This window comes from Amblyomma maculatum, chromosome 11 (assembly GCF_055883805.1).
Source record: "Amblyomma maculatum isolate TAMU_Amacu chromosome 11, ASM5588380v1, whole genome shotgun sequence".
Taxonomy (NCBI): domain Eukaryota; kingdom Metazoa; phylum Arthropoda; class Arachnida; order Ixodida; family Ixodidae; genus Amblyomma; species Amblyomma maculatum.
Genome location: NC_139354.1, coordinates 114331089 through 114346688, shown reverse-complemented (window position 1 = coordinate 114346688; position 15600 = coordinate 114331089). Strand labels below are relative to the sequence as shown.

Here is a 15600-nt window from a genome sequence, read left to right as displayed (position 1 = left end):
TCAATATATTTTACCATGTTGCGTGTATACTGTTGATGATTGTTGGCCGTTAATTTATTGTGCTGATTTTTAATTTGCTGTTTCATTTGTATTTTTGTGCTCTTTCTGGGCTTCATAATTTTCACGTTATATATGTATATGCTCGCCTTGATTTTCATACGTTTTGTTTTTCTACCTTTACTGGGACTCGGGCATCTCTCAAGCAAATCCTTGTAGCTTTTCACCCGAGGCCCATTTCCTGTATATTACTTAAAATAAATTTTCAACTTCCAACTTCAAATTCCCTCGCTTTGAGGAAGCAGGTAATAGATTTGCGGTGTGTAGCCGTGTGGTGTTTTATGCCAGCCTTAACCAAATTCGAGTGGCGTTTTTACGAAGGCGAATAGATTATTCGTTTGTCTCGGAAAACCATGCATGCAAAGAGCTACAGCGCATGAGCAGGCAACAGTACGGACACAGACGCCGACAGACAATTGAGCTCGTTATCAACGTACTTTATTTGTTAACAGTCTGCTTTCCGTGGTTAACGCCGATAAACATGCTTGCACAAACCGGATCACTTTCTGGACACTGAATGCGACTCCGAACCCTTGTTCTTGAAATTGAGCTACGCAGTCTGCTTATGACGTGTGCATTTCCAGTGGCGCTGCTCAGCTTGACACTCGAAGTCCACAAGCAAAGAGTTGAGAATAATGCGCGAAAATTTCAGGGAGAAGCTGCGTCACTGATTTGGGCTTTGCGGAATTTCAAAGTGTTGCACGCGTCAGAACGCCGTCACCGCCTCCCAAAAATCAAGTTTGATATATGTCTTAGTAAAGCACGATTTCGGTACGTAATATGCGTCATTTGTTCGCGTTTATTACTACATTGTAGAGCTGTAGATGTTCGTGCCTTCGTGCATATATTCTTGGGCTTCGTCTTCACGGCTGCGCTAATTTGAATAAAGTTTTGTCTCTACACAGTTCCAAATAGCACAAAGGTACCGCGCATTAGGCATCCGTTGCCATCGCGGGGTCAGTGGCCGAAGTACTACACCGACGGCCAGCAAAGGCGACTGCACCGTAGATGAGCGCTTAACAATCAATGGCGCAAAATCAACTTAACAAGAAGGAGTGGCTGGCGGCGAGCGCACGCCGCGCAGCTGCTGCTTCGTAGGCTCCAGCTGTGGTAACAGCAGACCGCGCTCTGCTATTAGCGTGCAGCACAGAGACCACCTGGGCGGCCATCCAACGACGTTTGCTGAGCATAATAGGCAGAAGTCCCGTTGCGGCGAAGAAGGCTCGATATTCTGCACGACCAAGAAAATGCGCGCGAAACGAGGCGAATGTCAGAGATCATCGATTATTTGCTTGCGCGCCTTCAGGAACTCAGCTGTCGTGATAGGCGCGCAATGCATAGCTGGCTCGCTGCACTGAAATCCGCGGTGGCGCAAGCGCCGCTGCTTTCTCCCTTGCCCGTCACTGGCGGGCCAGACGTAGGCGCCCAGCTGCGACCGAGTTTAGCCATCGCGGAGGGGAAACCATCTTCCATGCAGCAACATGTCCGTGAGTGACCCTCTACTCAAGCAGCTCAAAGGTGAGCACCGCACCTTACGTAAACACACTAGTTTCACGCGCTGTGTTCGTTCATCAGAAGAGCCTCTCATTGCTATCTGCGCGATAAGCGAACAGAAAACAGGGCGACGTGGCTGACGCGTGTTGTGGCGGATTTCCGCAAACGACGCGCGGCTCTCAACGCTCGCGCGCTCCTTGTTACATACAGGGATCCGAATCTTGCTCGCCGCCATCTACATTATACTTTAGGCTATTTATCGAGTCCAGCCTACATGCGCTCCTCAAATATCGGTACCGGTGAAAATTTTGCGCGTTTACAAAGAGCTAAATTCCCCACAAATGAAGGGGAGACAGAAAGGACAACGCAACATTCGTCATCCTCGTCTGTTGTGGTGCTCTTTCTTGCTGGAAATGAGCCAACAAGCTCCCTCAGTTTGTTGTCGTGCTTGTCGGTTCCTCCATCACAACGGACTGTTGCGCAATTTCACGCACGCCGATGCAGTAACGACGTGCATCGTCATTTTGCCAATATGTACCAGCCGGCTCAGTGTTGTTATTTCGATACACTGTTTTCTCTGTCCCAGTGGCGGTTATTTGCTCGCATCATTGACCTCAACTTACGTAAGAACGTATAAGTCCTAACACATTGTGTGCCCGGGAATAGCCGGTTAAATGTCCCTCTTCAGTGGGCTGGGAAAATGACAGGCATATAACCGCGCTTCGCGGCCCGCTGAATTGTTGTTATTTATCCTTCTATTTAGGTCTGTCACCGCCGCCATGAACGAAGATATATGAGCTCCTCTAAGGGTTATTTTGAAATTTCGCACCGCGTATGACTTGAGATACTTTTCTGTTTGTTGCTTTCATTTTTGCCGATCCGAAAGAAAACAATCTAGCAATAGTGCACTCGTCAAACAAAACCCACAATTTTACGTAAGTGCAGGAAGCATGCTTGTTCATGGTATTAATTCAGTTGTTAATCAGTACACACTTACTGAGTTCAAAGATTTTTTCACAGTTATATTGGACTCCATTCTCAAGATTTTTTTCCATTCGCTGATATCAAATGGAGCTGCACATCCGGCATTCAGGATAGAGCTGGCCCATATTTTCGTCATTTTCGTAACCGTGTATAGTGCTGCTGTGGATTTATTAATCCTCATCTCTGAGGCGGTGTTGTTGCTTCAGGCAGTACGTTTTTAACAATGTTTTGTGAGCCATGCATCGTTCAATCTTCTTGCGCCGCTTAGTTTTAGTGTTCTATGATATTAGTGCCACTATTTCACAGGTGGTACTTGCGTAGCAGTACACGGCGAAGAACCTTAAAACGCTTGATGTGTATTTCCCCACCGCATGGGGCGCGATGTGAAATGGTAATAGCGAAATCTAGCGACAATAACAATTTTCGTTCCAGTTGTATGGTTGATTTGCTAGTAGTGACTGAAATCGTAAACATTTATTTTTTTATTTATTTTTTTTCGCCCAAAGATAGGTTCTTGCACTTCTCCCTGCCCGCAAAAAATATGGCCGAAAGCATCTGATTCTTTGTTGATTAAGCTGTATAAACAAAAAAATGTAGACCATATTAAAAAGAAAGCTGCTTTCGGCCAACCTAACCAAAGCGATTGTCTTTCTTTGAACAAAAGAAAAACCTGTTGCACTCTCTATATTTATTGAGCCCGTCAGGCCTGAACAGCGGGTCTTGTTGCAGAAGCGGACGGCGCTTACTGAGTACGTACGTCCAGCGAATGTGCTATATTCGAATCACGCCAGCTGTATTTGCCCCTTACAAGACACATCAGATAGTCCATATGACTCTGAAAACTGTAATTTTGATCAAATTAATTGACTTCATATTTACTGCAATTATTGCAATTTTTTTCTGATTCATAAAATAGATTTAGTTTTTCAAATCAGTTCACACTCACCTGGAAGGTTTCTTTTCCGATTTCTCGGCTGGAAGTTGACAGAAAACTTTGAGGTACGGAGGTCGACTTGTCAGCCTATGAGCAAACTGCAATCCTAAAAAGTGTGCGAGAAAAATGTTCACCAGCAGTGATCTATGAAATCATTCAGGGTTCATTAATCTCGGAAAACACGAACATGAATAACTGTTTATTCATTGAAATATGAAGTAATTACAGAAGTCATTGTCAGGTAATGCACTAAAAATGAAGATATAATCAAAAGTTCAAATTTTATCGGTACTGAAGGTTGAAACATTGGTATAATATTCTAAATTCGCGATGATTTGCATTTGGTTGGTTTTGCGCATTTAGTCGATCATGCACGAAAAGCAAACTGAAAGGCGTTTATTGTGATAATCATATAAACAATTCACCTTGCCTGGCATAGCCGAAAGAATCATTTTTTTTTTTTTACAGCGGCCTTTTGGCTGCTCAATGTAGGGCGGTCGCTTTAAACGTAAAGGTGACATTTCTGACACAGTGTATTTGCGACTACTTCAAATGTTCCTTGCTAATCTAGCGAAGAAGGCTGCGGCTTTATTTGTTTGGGGGAAAACATTGCTTGTCGTTATTGCTACTGGCAACGTTAAACGAGTGATGCCTATCTACAACGCGCACACGGTCAAAGCTTTCTAGATCACTTTTGGAGGTGCTCATGTTAGGACTCATGTTAGCAAACAAGCTGCTTGAAGGAGAACGTGAATGCAGCGAGAATCGGAGCAGCCGTAGTCATACTTGCTTTATTGAGCTTGTTATCATGCAAGCCGTCGGCGTCAGCAGGATTTTTTCTTGAGAGGGAGGGGGCAAACTTATTGAATTGCGGCCGGGGTGTTGTAGAAACAGTCCCCCCCCCCCCCCCCCCACACACACACACGTTTTTACTATATGGCTTTGATAAAAAAATCATTCCAGGAAATCTCTTCTCAGAGATGTCAACAGGGAAATAAGGAAGCACGAGTGCAGGACGGGGGGGGTTGAGGAAGGCTGCATGTGAGGTGTAAACACTGGAGTACCGTGCCAAAAGTGTTCGTGGAGAGAAAGAGGGCAGTTCAGGGGTTACATTTTCTTCGAAAAGGTTCTTCAGTATAGTGTACCAGTTCACGCTGTAGTCAGCGAATTGAGCCTTGCTGCTATCGTTGGACAGAGTCGAAGGAATCGCATAAGGCATCGTACAGTTCCTTAACGGACAAGCCTGTATTATGGTAAAACCTAATCCGGGAGTATAGACACTGTGTCAAAACCACAATCATCGCTTACTTCTATTCAAACAACTTTCTCACACGGCGCAAAAAACTAGATCAAAAAGTGCACTCTGTTAACCTTTAACAAAGACTTGTATGTAAGTTGTATGCAGACATGAGCATGTGCCACGCAATCAGTAGGCCGCAAATTCACCGCGGCGGGGCGTTAGGAGGGTAAAAGGACACTGTTGTAGTATTGAATTTGACTTATGTCTTAGGTCTGTCGTATTTTGATGGCAAACGGGTTATTTTAACTGAAAAGATAGCTTTTAACGCTACGGAGGTAATAAAATAAACACGCATGTTGCCATTCCCGGCAGTTTCCTTAAGGAAACTGTATAGCGTCAAGGCCGCTTTTTTCGCCGGTTCAGACATGAAGCTGAGACCAGATTTTTAGCCGCTCCCGGGCACGGCGATTTTCTGCCGATTGGCACGCCGCCTCGCGAGCGCTTCTTTGGGGGCTACGGGGCCGCGGTATTGCCGAGGCCGCGCCTGCCTGGTAGCCACATTCAGCTCCCCTTCGGGTGCTAGGAATATTGCCAAAACTATTTCACCGCATGGTTGTGTTGGAGCGAGCTTATTTGCGTTGCCGAAGGGTTAAAATCGACTCGTTATTTGTGGGATTTAGTTTGGCGTTCACGTTAATGGTGTTGGGGCTGAGCATAAAGCCGCGCTGTAATGCTGCCGTTTCAGTGCCTTACTGACGAGAAAACGTTTTTGAACAACTGTAAACTTTACTATTGTGTACGACTCGCATATAATTCCACGTTCAATGAGCTTCCTGCCAGCCATTTCGAAACTCACCAATTAGGCTGTGCTGTTGTTTGCGTGGTGTGTGCCAGTCACACTAACAAATTATCACTATGTGCTCATCTGAGCGGTCAAGCTAGCATCAGGCAAGTTTGGTTGCGCTTTATTTATAAACATCGCCATATTAGAATTGTTTCCTTTTATTCCTGGAAAATCCAGTGTCTATCAAACCGTTGCGCCTGCATGTCAAGCTTGATACATTCTTTTTTTAATGCTGCGCGTACGTTATTGTACATGCTAAAGGAAGAAACAGCAGCGAAGAAATGCTATGGAGCATAACAACTAAGTTTTAATTTTGTTTATGAAATGAGTCCAAAAGTGCCATCGGCTATGATGCACGCCGTAGTGGAGTGCTCAAAAAAATTAACGACAGGGAACATGCGCTTACATCGCACACTACGCAGGCGCCTTCAGCTTCGTTTTCATCAAAAAGCATGGCGTAGCTTCCGTGATTGAACCTATGTCTTCGGGTTCAGCAGTCAAGAGCCCTAACCACAAAGCCACCGCTGGAGGCCCCAACGCCGTTTCTCTGTTTCTTAAATTCTGAACACCTATTAACGTAGTTGCAGCTGAATAGGAATTTATTTTATTTCGATGCTATCGGTGCGTGTGGAAGAGCTGTTTCGCCGTTCTAGCCAGGTCATAGCATGTAATGAAATCGTTTTTGTTGCGTCTCAAGCAAATACTAACAGCAACAAGCTATCACGCTCAACCGTTTTGCACGCCGACTTCTGTCTGATATAAGGAATTAACAAAAATTTGATTGCTTATAGTCGTACTTACACTCCCTTAAAGGAAAGATAATCGAAAGTCAAAGATGAAACACTGGTGGCCGAAAGCACAACTTTTGCCTAAGCAACCTTCGGTACGAAGCTCGCGGATCCGGTTACATCTCACACCATGAAGTCAGATCCAAAAGTCTACATCGTCATGCGCAAAATAAAGAAGTAGCAAAACAAAAAGTGTGCATTTATTACATGGGCAGAGCAGCCCCAGAAAAAAAAAATACCACCGCTGCGCATAGACGGCGATTTAAAGTTCGCAACCTGCATGGTAATCTACCTTCGTATATGGCGCTAAGGAGAGAACAGCGCGATTCAAAATGCTGTAGTGCTCTCTGGAACAGGTACAAATGTGAGTATGGAGGCACAGCACATGCGTACATGCATAGGTGGCAGAGTGAGTTATCGATAGAATTGAAGAACGATTGCTCACGAACCTCGCAGTCCCCAAGCCGCGCGCGCCCGATAGATGGCGCCTAGTGTCGAGAGTAGGAGCGCGGCAGCAGCATGCGCGCGAGGGTAAAAATATCTGGTCTGTAGCAGCTAGGGCATCTCCTCTTCAAAACACTGACTAGTTTCCGTACACGCTCTTTTAATCTTTGCGGGTGGTAGCGCCCTCTAGAAGCGTTCAGTCAAATCTATCAAAACTAAAGATATCTATTCCAACATCTGAATATCGTTCCTTTTATTTTACTTTTCAGTTTAGCTAATGGGCATGAACCCGTATACCATATGAATTTTTCATATTCGATTCTCTCAAATGAGTTTGTTGTCAGGCGGTGGTGAGTTTGTCAACAATGCTAATGAATCCAGTGTTTCCAGTATGGACAAAAGTTTTTTAAGGGACCACAGGCGGCGCCTAATTAGATAAATGTAGATTGGAAGATTAATAGCTTAAAACCAGAAAAGTTACATAATGTTAGTAATGTAGAAAGGAAAATTCAATAAATAGAATGATGGCATAGTTAACCAATCTAAAATAATAATTATGACATATAGGGTCAAAAATTAGCATGACAGCAACTACCACCCCCCCCCCCCCCTTTTAAAGGGGACGCTCCTATACTCTAGCCATCCATCCATCGTAGTGATTGTAAAGAACTTAGTTGCCTCCCCCCCCCCTTTCTTTTTTTTCGTTTTGGTGCATGAAGCGACACTTTGGCTTGTCAATATCATCACGCGCCTTCGTGGAACATCGACGGAAGAAGATAACAATGTGTTATGTCAAGTAAACTTGTTCGAAAGGTTGCCGGTCATCTAACTCAAAATGGCGATGATGAGCGATTTTCGGTTTTCATGTTGTGAGTTCACATGCAGTGGCGAAAAACAAAAAACAAATGAACAATTGCCTGAAGATTAAATGCGTCTTTCTCATTCGATCAAACAAGCGTTTTGCTATAGAGGCCCAGGAAATCGGTTGAATCGTCGTCTCCTCTTGCAACAAATAGTCCCTCTCGGCATATATGACCTTTGAAACAAAAAAAAACGGGATATATGAAATTCGGTCTGTTTCTTGTGCGCTAATGACCCTGTTTTGTATTCACACAGCAGTTTAGAGCGCTTTCGAAGTGGCAGTACGGGTAATGAGTCAGCGAAAAATTAAAGGAAAGATTTTTGCCACACTCCTGATATTTTGATACTAGAAACTCTTTCTCTGAGTTCTAATATCACAATATTACCCACCGTGGTGGTGCAGTGATTAGGTGCTGTTCCCAATGAAGCGGGATCGAATCCCAGCCGCGGCGGCCGCTTTTCGATGGAGGCGAAAAGCAAGGCGCCCGTGTGCTGTGCGATGTCAGTGCTCGTCAAAGAACCCTAGGTGGTCGAAATTTCCGGAGATCCCCACTACGCCGTGTCTCATAGCCATAGTCGCTTTGGGACGTTAAACACCATAATTTCTACCAATAAACCCATCTATCTAAAACCCATAAACCAAACCAAACCAATCTTCCTCTGAGGCAATATCTCATGCTTACCTTACGTGATTTTGCAGACCACATATTCCACCTACGCCGTCATTGCCTCGTGCTGCCCATCGATGATTCAAATGGCCTCCTGCAGCTCTTCTGCACGACCCTGGAACTTATCTTCCGGAAAGGTATCAAAGGTACGTTTACAGCAGCCATCATGCAAACCTAACAATGATCTGTTACGAAGTGTCTGGACTTCGCATCGGGGAGTAAGGATTTGTGAAGTATTCAAAGCCATGTCCACTATTTTACGGAATATAGGTAAAAAAATTGACACTGTTAACCCTATGCGCCAAAGTCAAGCACCTCTGCGAGAACGAGAATAAATGTAGTGATTTAAAATACTTCATTAGCTTTCTCTCGCTCTGTCTCTTTTGTTTGCATAAATACAGTGAGATGTTGATACCTTGTAATGGCGCTGGCTACTCATCTGCACCAATTTAAAGAAAGGAACTTTCATTGACGTATACACATTAAGAAAACACAATTCTACATCACCGTACACAGCATAGAGAGTAAAATACATGCGTCAATAAAACGAACATTATTGCTTGAGTAATGAATTAACCCAACAATGAACGACACACAGTACTTAATCTAGCTTGAGCGTAAGAAGAGTGTAAAAATATTCAAAGACATATGGACACAAGAATGCTGGCTTGAGTTTAGGTGTGTGCATATAATTATGAAAATTGTCAACAATTCATGGCGACAACAATGAGTAACGTAGAGGGATCAATGGGAATGAAAATTCTAGGGGCACTTTGGACCACTAGAGCGCGATGAGGCGAAAGCCCCTATTGCGCGGTGGTCCGAAGCCCTCCATGACGGTACCTCTTTCTCTCTTTTTTCGCTCCCACCTCCCTCTTTTTTCCTTACAGCTCGGTTGAGAGATCCACGAAGAATAGTGACTGATACTGCGTTTGTTCTTCCTGTGAACCAAATTGAAACGCCGCTGGTGCCTGTTGTACTGCGTCTGTTTCTGTATGCTGTGTGGTGCGGGGTTCGGGGAAGCCCCAATTGAAAGGCGCCGCACGGACACCTGTATCTGACGCCCGACAGGGTCAGCTTCGCATATGCGTGAATTGCCGTGACGTCATGACCAGTCATGACGTCACGTCTTGTCATGACATCACCAGGTGATGACGTAATATCTGCAGGCATCTCTGCCATTATCACTGTCACTATCGCTAACTATAATTATCGGTCACTATCTACCACTAACTAGCTGGGGCGGTCCCATGCACGGCAACCACGCTGGCATGACGCTAGACAAGGAGAACAAAGATAAGTTTCTCACATGCCCGGCGCGGCTGTCAGAATGATTGACAGCTGTAGTGTGACCGAACGGATGACGGTATGAGCCATTAAAGGCTTTCGCCTTAGTAAACCCGTACATATATTTTATGGTCTGGACTAAATAGAGCGTGGAGTGACCTCATGCAGTATTGGACAGACTCACAAGGCAGAAACGAAGAGAGGTAGTAGCTTTAACAATGCTATGAATGACGTCAGTATATTTCAAGAATGACGCCGTCATCAATGAAACATCTCGGCGCCTTGAGTGGCCGTTTTGTCGTCTCTTCGATGCCAAGTGTTCAGCCATGTTAAAAAGGCAACCGCACATTTCGGTTACCCTACCATTACCAACAGTGTGATGGCGGGACAAGGACCTCCTCTCTCGTATCACTGATTATTCCGGCACACGTTAGGTGCAGTCACATTATTTTCGCAGAAGTCCTAATGCTATTCGTTCGCACTTTTTTCTTCCGTCCCCAGTTGCGTCTGCCTCTTCTTGAAATCGATACTGTGACCCAGAGTGTCTTTCGGTCATCTTCCATTCGCGTTACTTCACTGCTGATGTCCAGTTGTTTATTTGGGCCAGAAAGTCATTAACACGTACTTGCACTCGAAACGCGAACACAGTCCGCGCCAACCGACGGCCATCGCCATCGCTTCGCCGCGCAGACAGCAGCGACACGCGACTGCTTCGGCTATGTGGCTGTTGATTTCAATATCTGCCGTTCGCTTTGATATGATGCTTGTTAAGAAAAAGGTCGTGCAGTAACGAGTTCACAGACTGAGGGTAAACCAGTCATCTTTACCGTGTGAGAGCAAACGTTCCGCAAGAATGTCCCAATTAACATGATTACGCTCCAGTATTCCCGTCAGTGTCGCTATGTATACTGTACAAACAGAGTGTTCATATGCATACCGTCAAAGGCAAGCTGCGCTTTACTTATAATAAATAACTCCTTCTCTTGCTTCTACCCTTGCTTTTTTACACTGTGCGATAATTCTGTAGGAAGCGCCGATGCGATCGCCTGACTTGGAAACGCCTGATAGCCGTGGTGCTGACACTGTCTAACAAGCCCCGCCGGGATGGCGTAATGGTTACGACACTCGACTACTGCGCCAAAGGACGCGGGAACGAATCCCGGCCTCGGCGGCTGCGTTTCGATGGAGACGAAACGGAATGACGTCCGTGGGCTGTGCGATGTCAGTGCACGTTAAAGAACCCCAGGTGGTAGAAATTTCTAGAGTCCTCCACTACGGCGTCTCTGATAGCCTGAGTCGCTTTGGGACGTTAAATCTCACAAACCAAGCCAAATCAAACTACTTCTAACAAATTGTTCCTGATCTCTCCTATTACCAATAGTTTATTCAGTCATCAAAATGTATGTTCAGCAATGGTCTAAATTGAATGCAGCAGTATCTTTATCTTCTATCGGTTGCAACAAATGTCAATGAGTGCCTGAAGAATTGTCTAGCCTGGCTCTCACATCAACAGTTCCTTTCAGGTCACTGTTCTGGAACCCATGCAACGAAAAAGAAAATAGTATTCACAACCTGTGAATTATCTGTTCTCGTCATGAAAATCGCGCGCACAAACCCCGCGGGCTCGCTGAACCTACACGTATATATATGCTTTTGTCCACCTGTATACTTTTGTCCACCTGTGTGCACGTGTGCCGTGTGCGTCACGCTTAAGGAGGGAGGAATGCCAGGGGGCGCTCGCAGCGAAAGACGTTGAAGTGGCGCTCGGAGAAAAAGGACGAAGTGAATCGGCTCCAGACTAGAAGGACGTACCTAAAGCTTGGACCTTATAATTCCACCTGCACCGGCTCTAATAGCCTAGCCCTAGTCGCCAATATCGTGACAATATATATATATATATATATATATATATATATATATATATATATATATATATATATATATATATATATATATATATATATATATATATGTATATATATATATATATATAAGCAGATCAATTAAGGGGAAATGAGGGTGCTCGTTATAATACATGAAGGAAAGAAGCCAACAGTCGGCGAGGCCAAGGAAAGCGTTGAGGATGGTACTTTTATGTCTTTTTTTTTCTTTTTCTTTTTTTTAATGTTTGCTTAGATAATCACAGAAATCAGTAATGTAATCTGTTTACTTTGTGTTTAATTATCTTTCCCTTAAACAGATTACATTACTGATTTCTGTGATTATCTAAGCAAACATTAAAAAAAAAAGACATAAAAGTACCATCCCCAACGCTTTCCTTGGCCTCGCCGACTGTTGGCTTCTTTCCTTCATATATATATATATATATATATATATATATATATATATATATATATATATATATATATATATATATATATATATATATATATATATATATATATATATATACAGGGTGTTGCACAATTAGACCCGCGCTGTAGAATGCTTCTCCCAGCTTAACCGCGGAATCCTTGCAGTTCAGATTTCGCACAGAAATCGCATTTTGTCGCTAGTATTTTTTAATACTAAATTTGTTTGTGGTACTTGCCTGATTCGATCAGAAGAAGTAAAATATTCCCATCGCCTGCGGCGGCGGCGACGCCAGACGAACCGCTGCCCCAGCGATGGGACTGGTGGCGCCACCTCATGCTGCTAACAACAACTCTGTAGCAAGAAAAGAGGTGGCGAGCGTTTCTGGCAGAAGGTTTGAGTTGTTGTTAGCAGCATGAGGTGGCGCCACCAGTCCCATCGCTGGGGCAGCGGTTCGTCTGGCGTCGCCGCCGCCGCAGGCGATGGGAATATTTTACTTCTGATCGAATCAGGCAAGTACCACAAACAAATTTAGTATTAAAAAATACTAGCGACAAAATGTGATTTCTGTGCGAAATCTGAACTGCAAGGATTCCGCGGTTTAGCTGGGAGAAGCATTCTACAGCGCGGGTCTAATTGTGCAACACCCTGTATATATATAAAGGAAGGGACCATCCCTGTTTAAATTCGAAGCATTTGTAAGCGCTTATCGCTGGCCAAAGCTTAGGTAGGAAAATCTCAAACGTAGCAGCGTGTTTCACCTGTTTATAATGAGGATCAGGTAAAACCCCTGCATTTAATTCATCCGCTTTGCCGCAGGCTATCGTTCACTGGAAGGGTCTTCCGGAACACATCGTCAATATTCGTGATCCAGCTTCTTTTAGGACCTAAATAACAGACATTTTTTCTAATTACTAACACGTCAATAACTTTTATATAATGATGTTCTTACTGTTAAATGAATACTAACGGTCAATCAGCATTTTATAATCATGTCATTCATGCTCGTGTTATTATCCCTATTTATGTAATCCTCCCCTCACACAATACTCCAACGCTCGGAGCCTGTGAGACAACCTAAATAAATAAATAAATAAATAAATAAATAAATAAATTAATTAATTAATTATTAAGTAATATACCGAGGAAAGCTGAGCTTTGCATGCTGTCGGCTTATCAGAGTGAAGTTTTCTATGAAACTAAGGTCGGCTGAGCACAGGTCAGACGACACTCTGCTTAGGGATTTATCGGTGTTAGCCAAAGAACATGTCAAACTTCAATTATTTACCTGGTATTTAGTCGTTGCTAGAGTTACCTAGCCCCTTCATGGATCACTGCCTTGTCGTGGCGGAGGGGCTTGCGAAACTCGATGAAGTCGTGAGCTCTGCTGTGTAGGGCCACCCAAGATAGACAGGTCACGGCAGAGAGTTCTGACAAAATGTGATTCACTGGAGAAGGTAATGGCAACCCACTCCAGTATTTCCTGCCAAGAAAACCCTATGGCCAGTCACAATACCATTATCGATATGGCGCCGGAAGATGAGCCCCCCAGGTTGGAAGGCGTCCCGCATGTTACTGGGGATGAACAAAGGGCGATTCCTAGTAGCTCCAGGACGAATGATGCGGCTGGGCTAAAGCCAAAAGGACGCTCAGCTGTGGATGTGTCGGGAAGCGACCGGAAAGTCCGATGTTGCAAGGAGATATATCACATAGCAACATGGAATGTAAGATCTATGACGCAAGGTAAACTGGATATCGTCAAGCGAGAAATGGACAGATTGAACATTGATATCTTGGGTATCAGCGAGCTCAAGTGGACCGGAATGGGAGAATTTAACTCCGGCGACCATTACGTTTTTTATTGTGGGCACGAATCCAAGAGAAGGAATGGGGTCGCTCTCATAGTAAACAGAAGAATGGGCAAAGCAGTGCTAGGGTACAACCCCAAAAACGACCGAATGATTTCTCTTCGGATCCAAGGTCACCCTTTCAACATAACAGTTATTCAAGTCTATGCACCGACCACTGCTGCTGAAGAAGCTGACGTTGAGAGATTTTATGCGGACCTACAATGCCTTTTAGACCGCACCCGATCATCAGACGTCGTTTTTCTCATAGGAGACTGGAATGCTAAGGTCGGGAGTGAAGAAATATCCGGAATTACAGGCAAGTTCGGTCTTGGTGAGCCAAATGAAGCTGGGCAGAGGCTAGTAGAGTTCTGTCAAGAAAACAACCTGACCATAGCGAATACTCATTTTCAACAGCACAAGAGGCGCCTGTACACATGGATTTCACCGGACGGTCTGTACAGGAATCAGATAGATTATATTATTTGCCGGCAGAGATGGAGAAGCGCTATACAAGCAGTAAAAACAAGGCCTGGGGCCGATTGTGGCACCGATCATCAGCTTCTTGTTGCCAAAATTAAGCTTCGATTGAGGAAAACGCAGAAAACTAGAAGGCCTTTCAGGTATGATCTGGATCAGATTCCATTAGAATATGCTGTGGAAGTGAGGAATCGATTTCAAGAATTAGATCTAGAAGACAAAGAGCCCGAAGAGATGTGGACTGATGTTCGTGATATAATACAAGAAGTTGCTACTAAGGTAGTTCCAAAGCAAAAGAAATGCAAAAAAGCAAACTGGTTATCTGAAGAGGCTTTGCAAATAGCTGAGGAAAGGAGGATGGCAAAAGGTATGGGGGAAAGAGAAAGATACAAGGTTCTCAATGCAGATTTTCAGAAAATAGCAAGGAGAGATAAGAATGCCTTCCTGAACATACAGTGTCAAGCAGTTGAGGACAACAGCCAATTAAGGAACACAAGAGCTCTGTATAAGACAATCAAAGATATCAAAGGAAGCTTCTGTGCTAAGCTTGGCGTGATAAAGGACAAACGAGGCAAGGACCTCACTGAAGCCTCAGAGATAAAGAAGAGGTGGCAGGAATACACAGAAGAACTGTACAAGAAGGACCCGGATGTGCAAACCCAACATAGGACGGTTGTGATTACTGATTTCGAGCCGGGCATCCTGAAGAGTCAAGTTGAATGGGCCTTAGCCAGCCTTGCTAAGAACAAAGCTAGCGGAATTGATGGTATTCCAGCTGCGTTGCTTCAAAACCTCAACCACGACGCTGTTAACACACTGCATACATTATGTCAAAAGATTTGGACAACCCTGCAGTGGCCACAGGATTGGAGGAGGTCAGTTTACATCCCCATTCCAAAGAAAGGCAGTGCCAAAGATTATTCCAACTACCGCACGATCGCGCTTATTTCGCATGCTAGCAAGGTGATGTTAAAAATCCTGCAAGGTAGGCTGCAGCAGTTTGTGGATCGGGAGCTTCCGGACGTGCAAGCTGGGTTTCGCGAGGGCAGAGGAACTAGAGACCAAATTGCCAACCTTCGCTGGATCATGGAAAAAGCAAGAGAGTTCCAGAAACCCATTTACTTCTGCTTTATTGATTATGCGAAAGCGTTTGACTGTGTAGATCACAGCAGATTGTGGCAAGCTCTCCAAGAGATGGGAGTTCCAATTCACCTCATCTGTCTCCTCAGGAACCTTTATGAAGGGCAAGAGGCCACAGTCAGAACTGGACATGGTCTTACTGATTGGTTTCCGATTGAGAAAGGGGTGAGGCAAGGCTGCATACTGTCGCCCTGCCTATTTAACCTATATGCAGAGTGC

At 44.4% G+C, this 15600-nt stretch overlaps 1 protein-coding gene across 2 annotated transcripts in view; it reads left to right on the top strand.

Moving 5' to 3' along the window:
• The first annotated feature begins 1234 nt into the window (after window positions 1-1234).
• LOC146174718 (uncharacterized) overlaps window positions 1235-15600 on the top strand; it is a 72779-nt gene continuing 58413 nt past the window's right edge. Inside the window, exons 1-2 of one of the 2 annotated variants that reach the window (XM_084583916.1) lie at window positions 1235-1575; window positions 8347-8460. In XM_084583916.1, the coding sequence (XP_084440042.1) occupies window positions 1539-1575; window positions 8347-8460 (151 nt within the window). In that variant the 5' untranslated portion in view covers window positions 1235-1538. The remainder of the gene's footprint in view (window positions 1576-8346; window positions 8461-15600) is intronic. The other variant, XM_084583915.1, reaches the window with a different exon arrangement.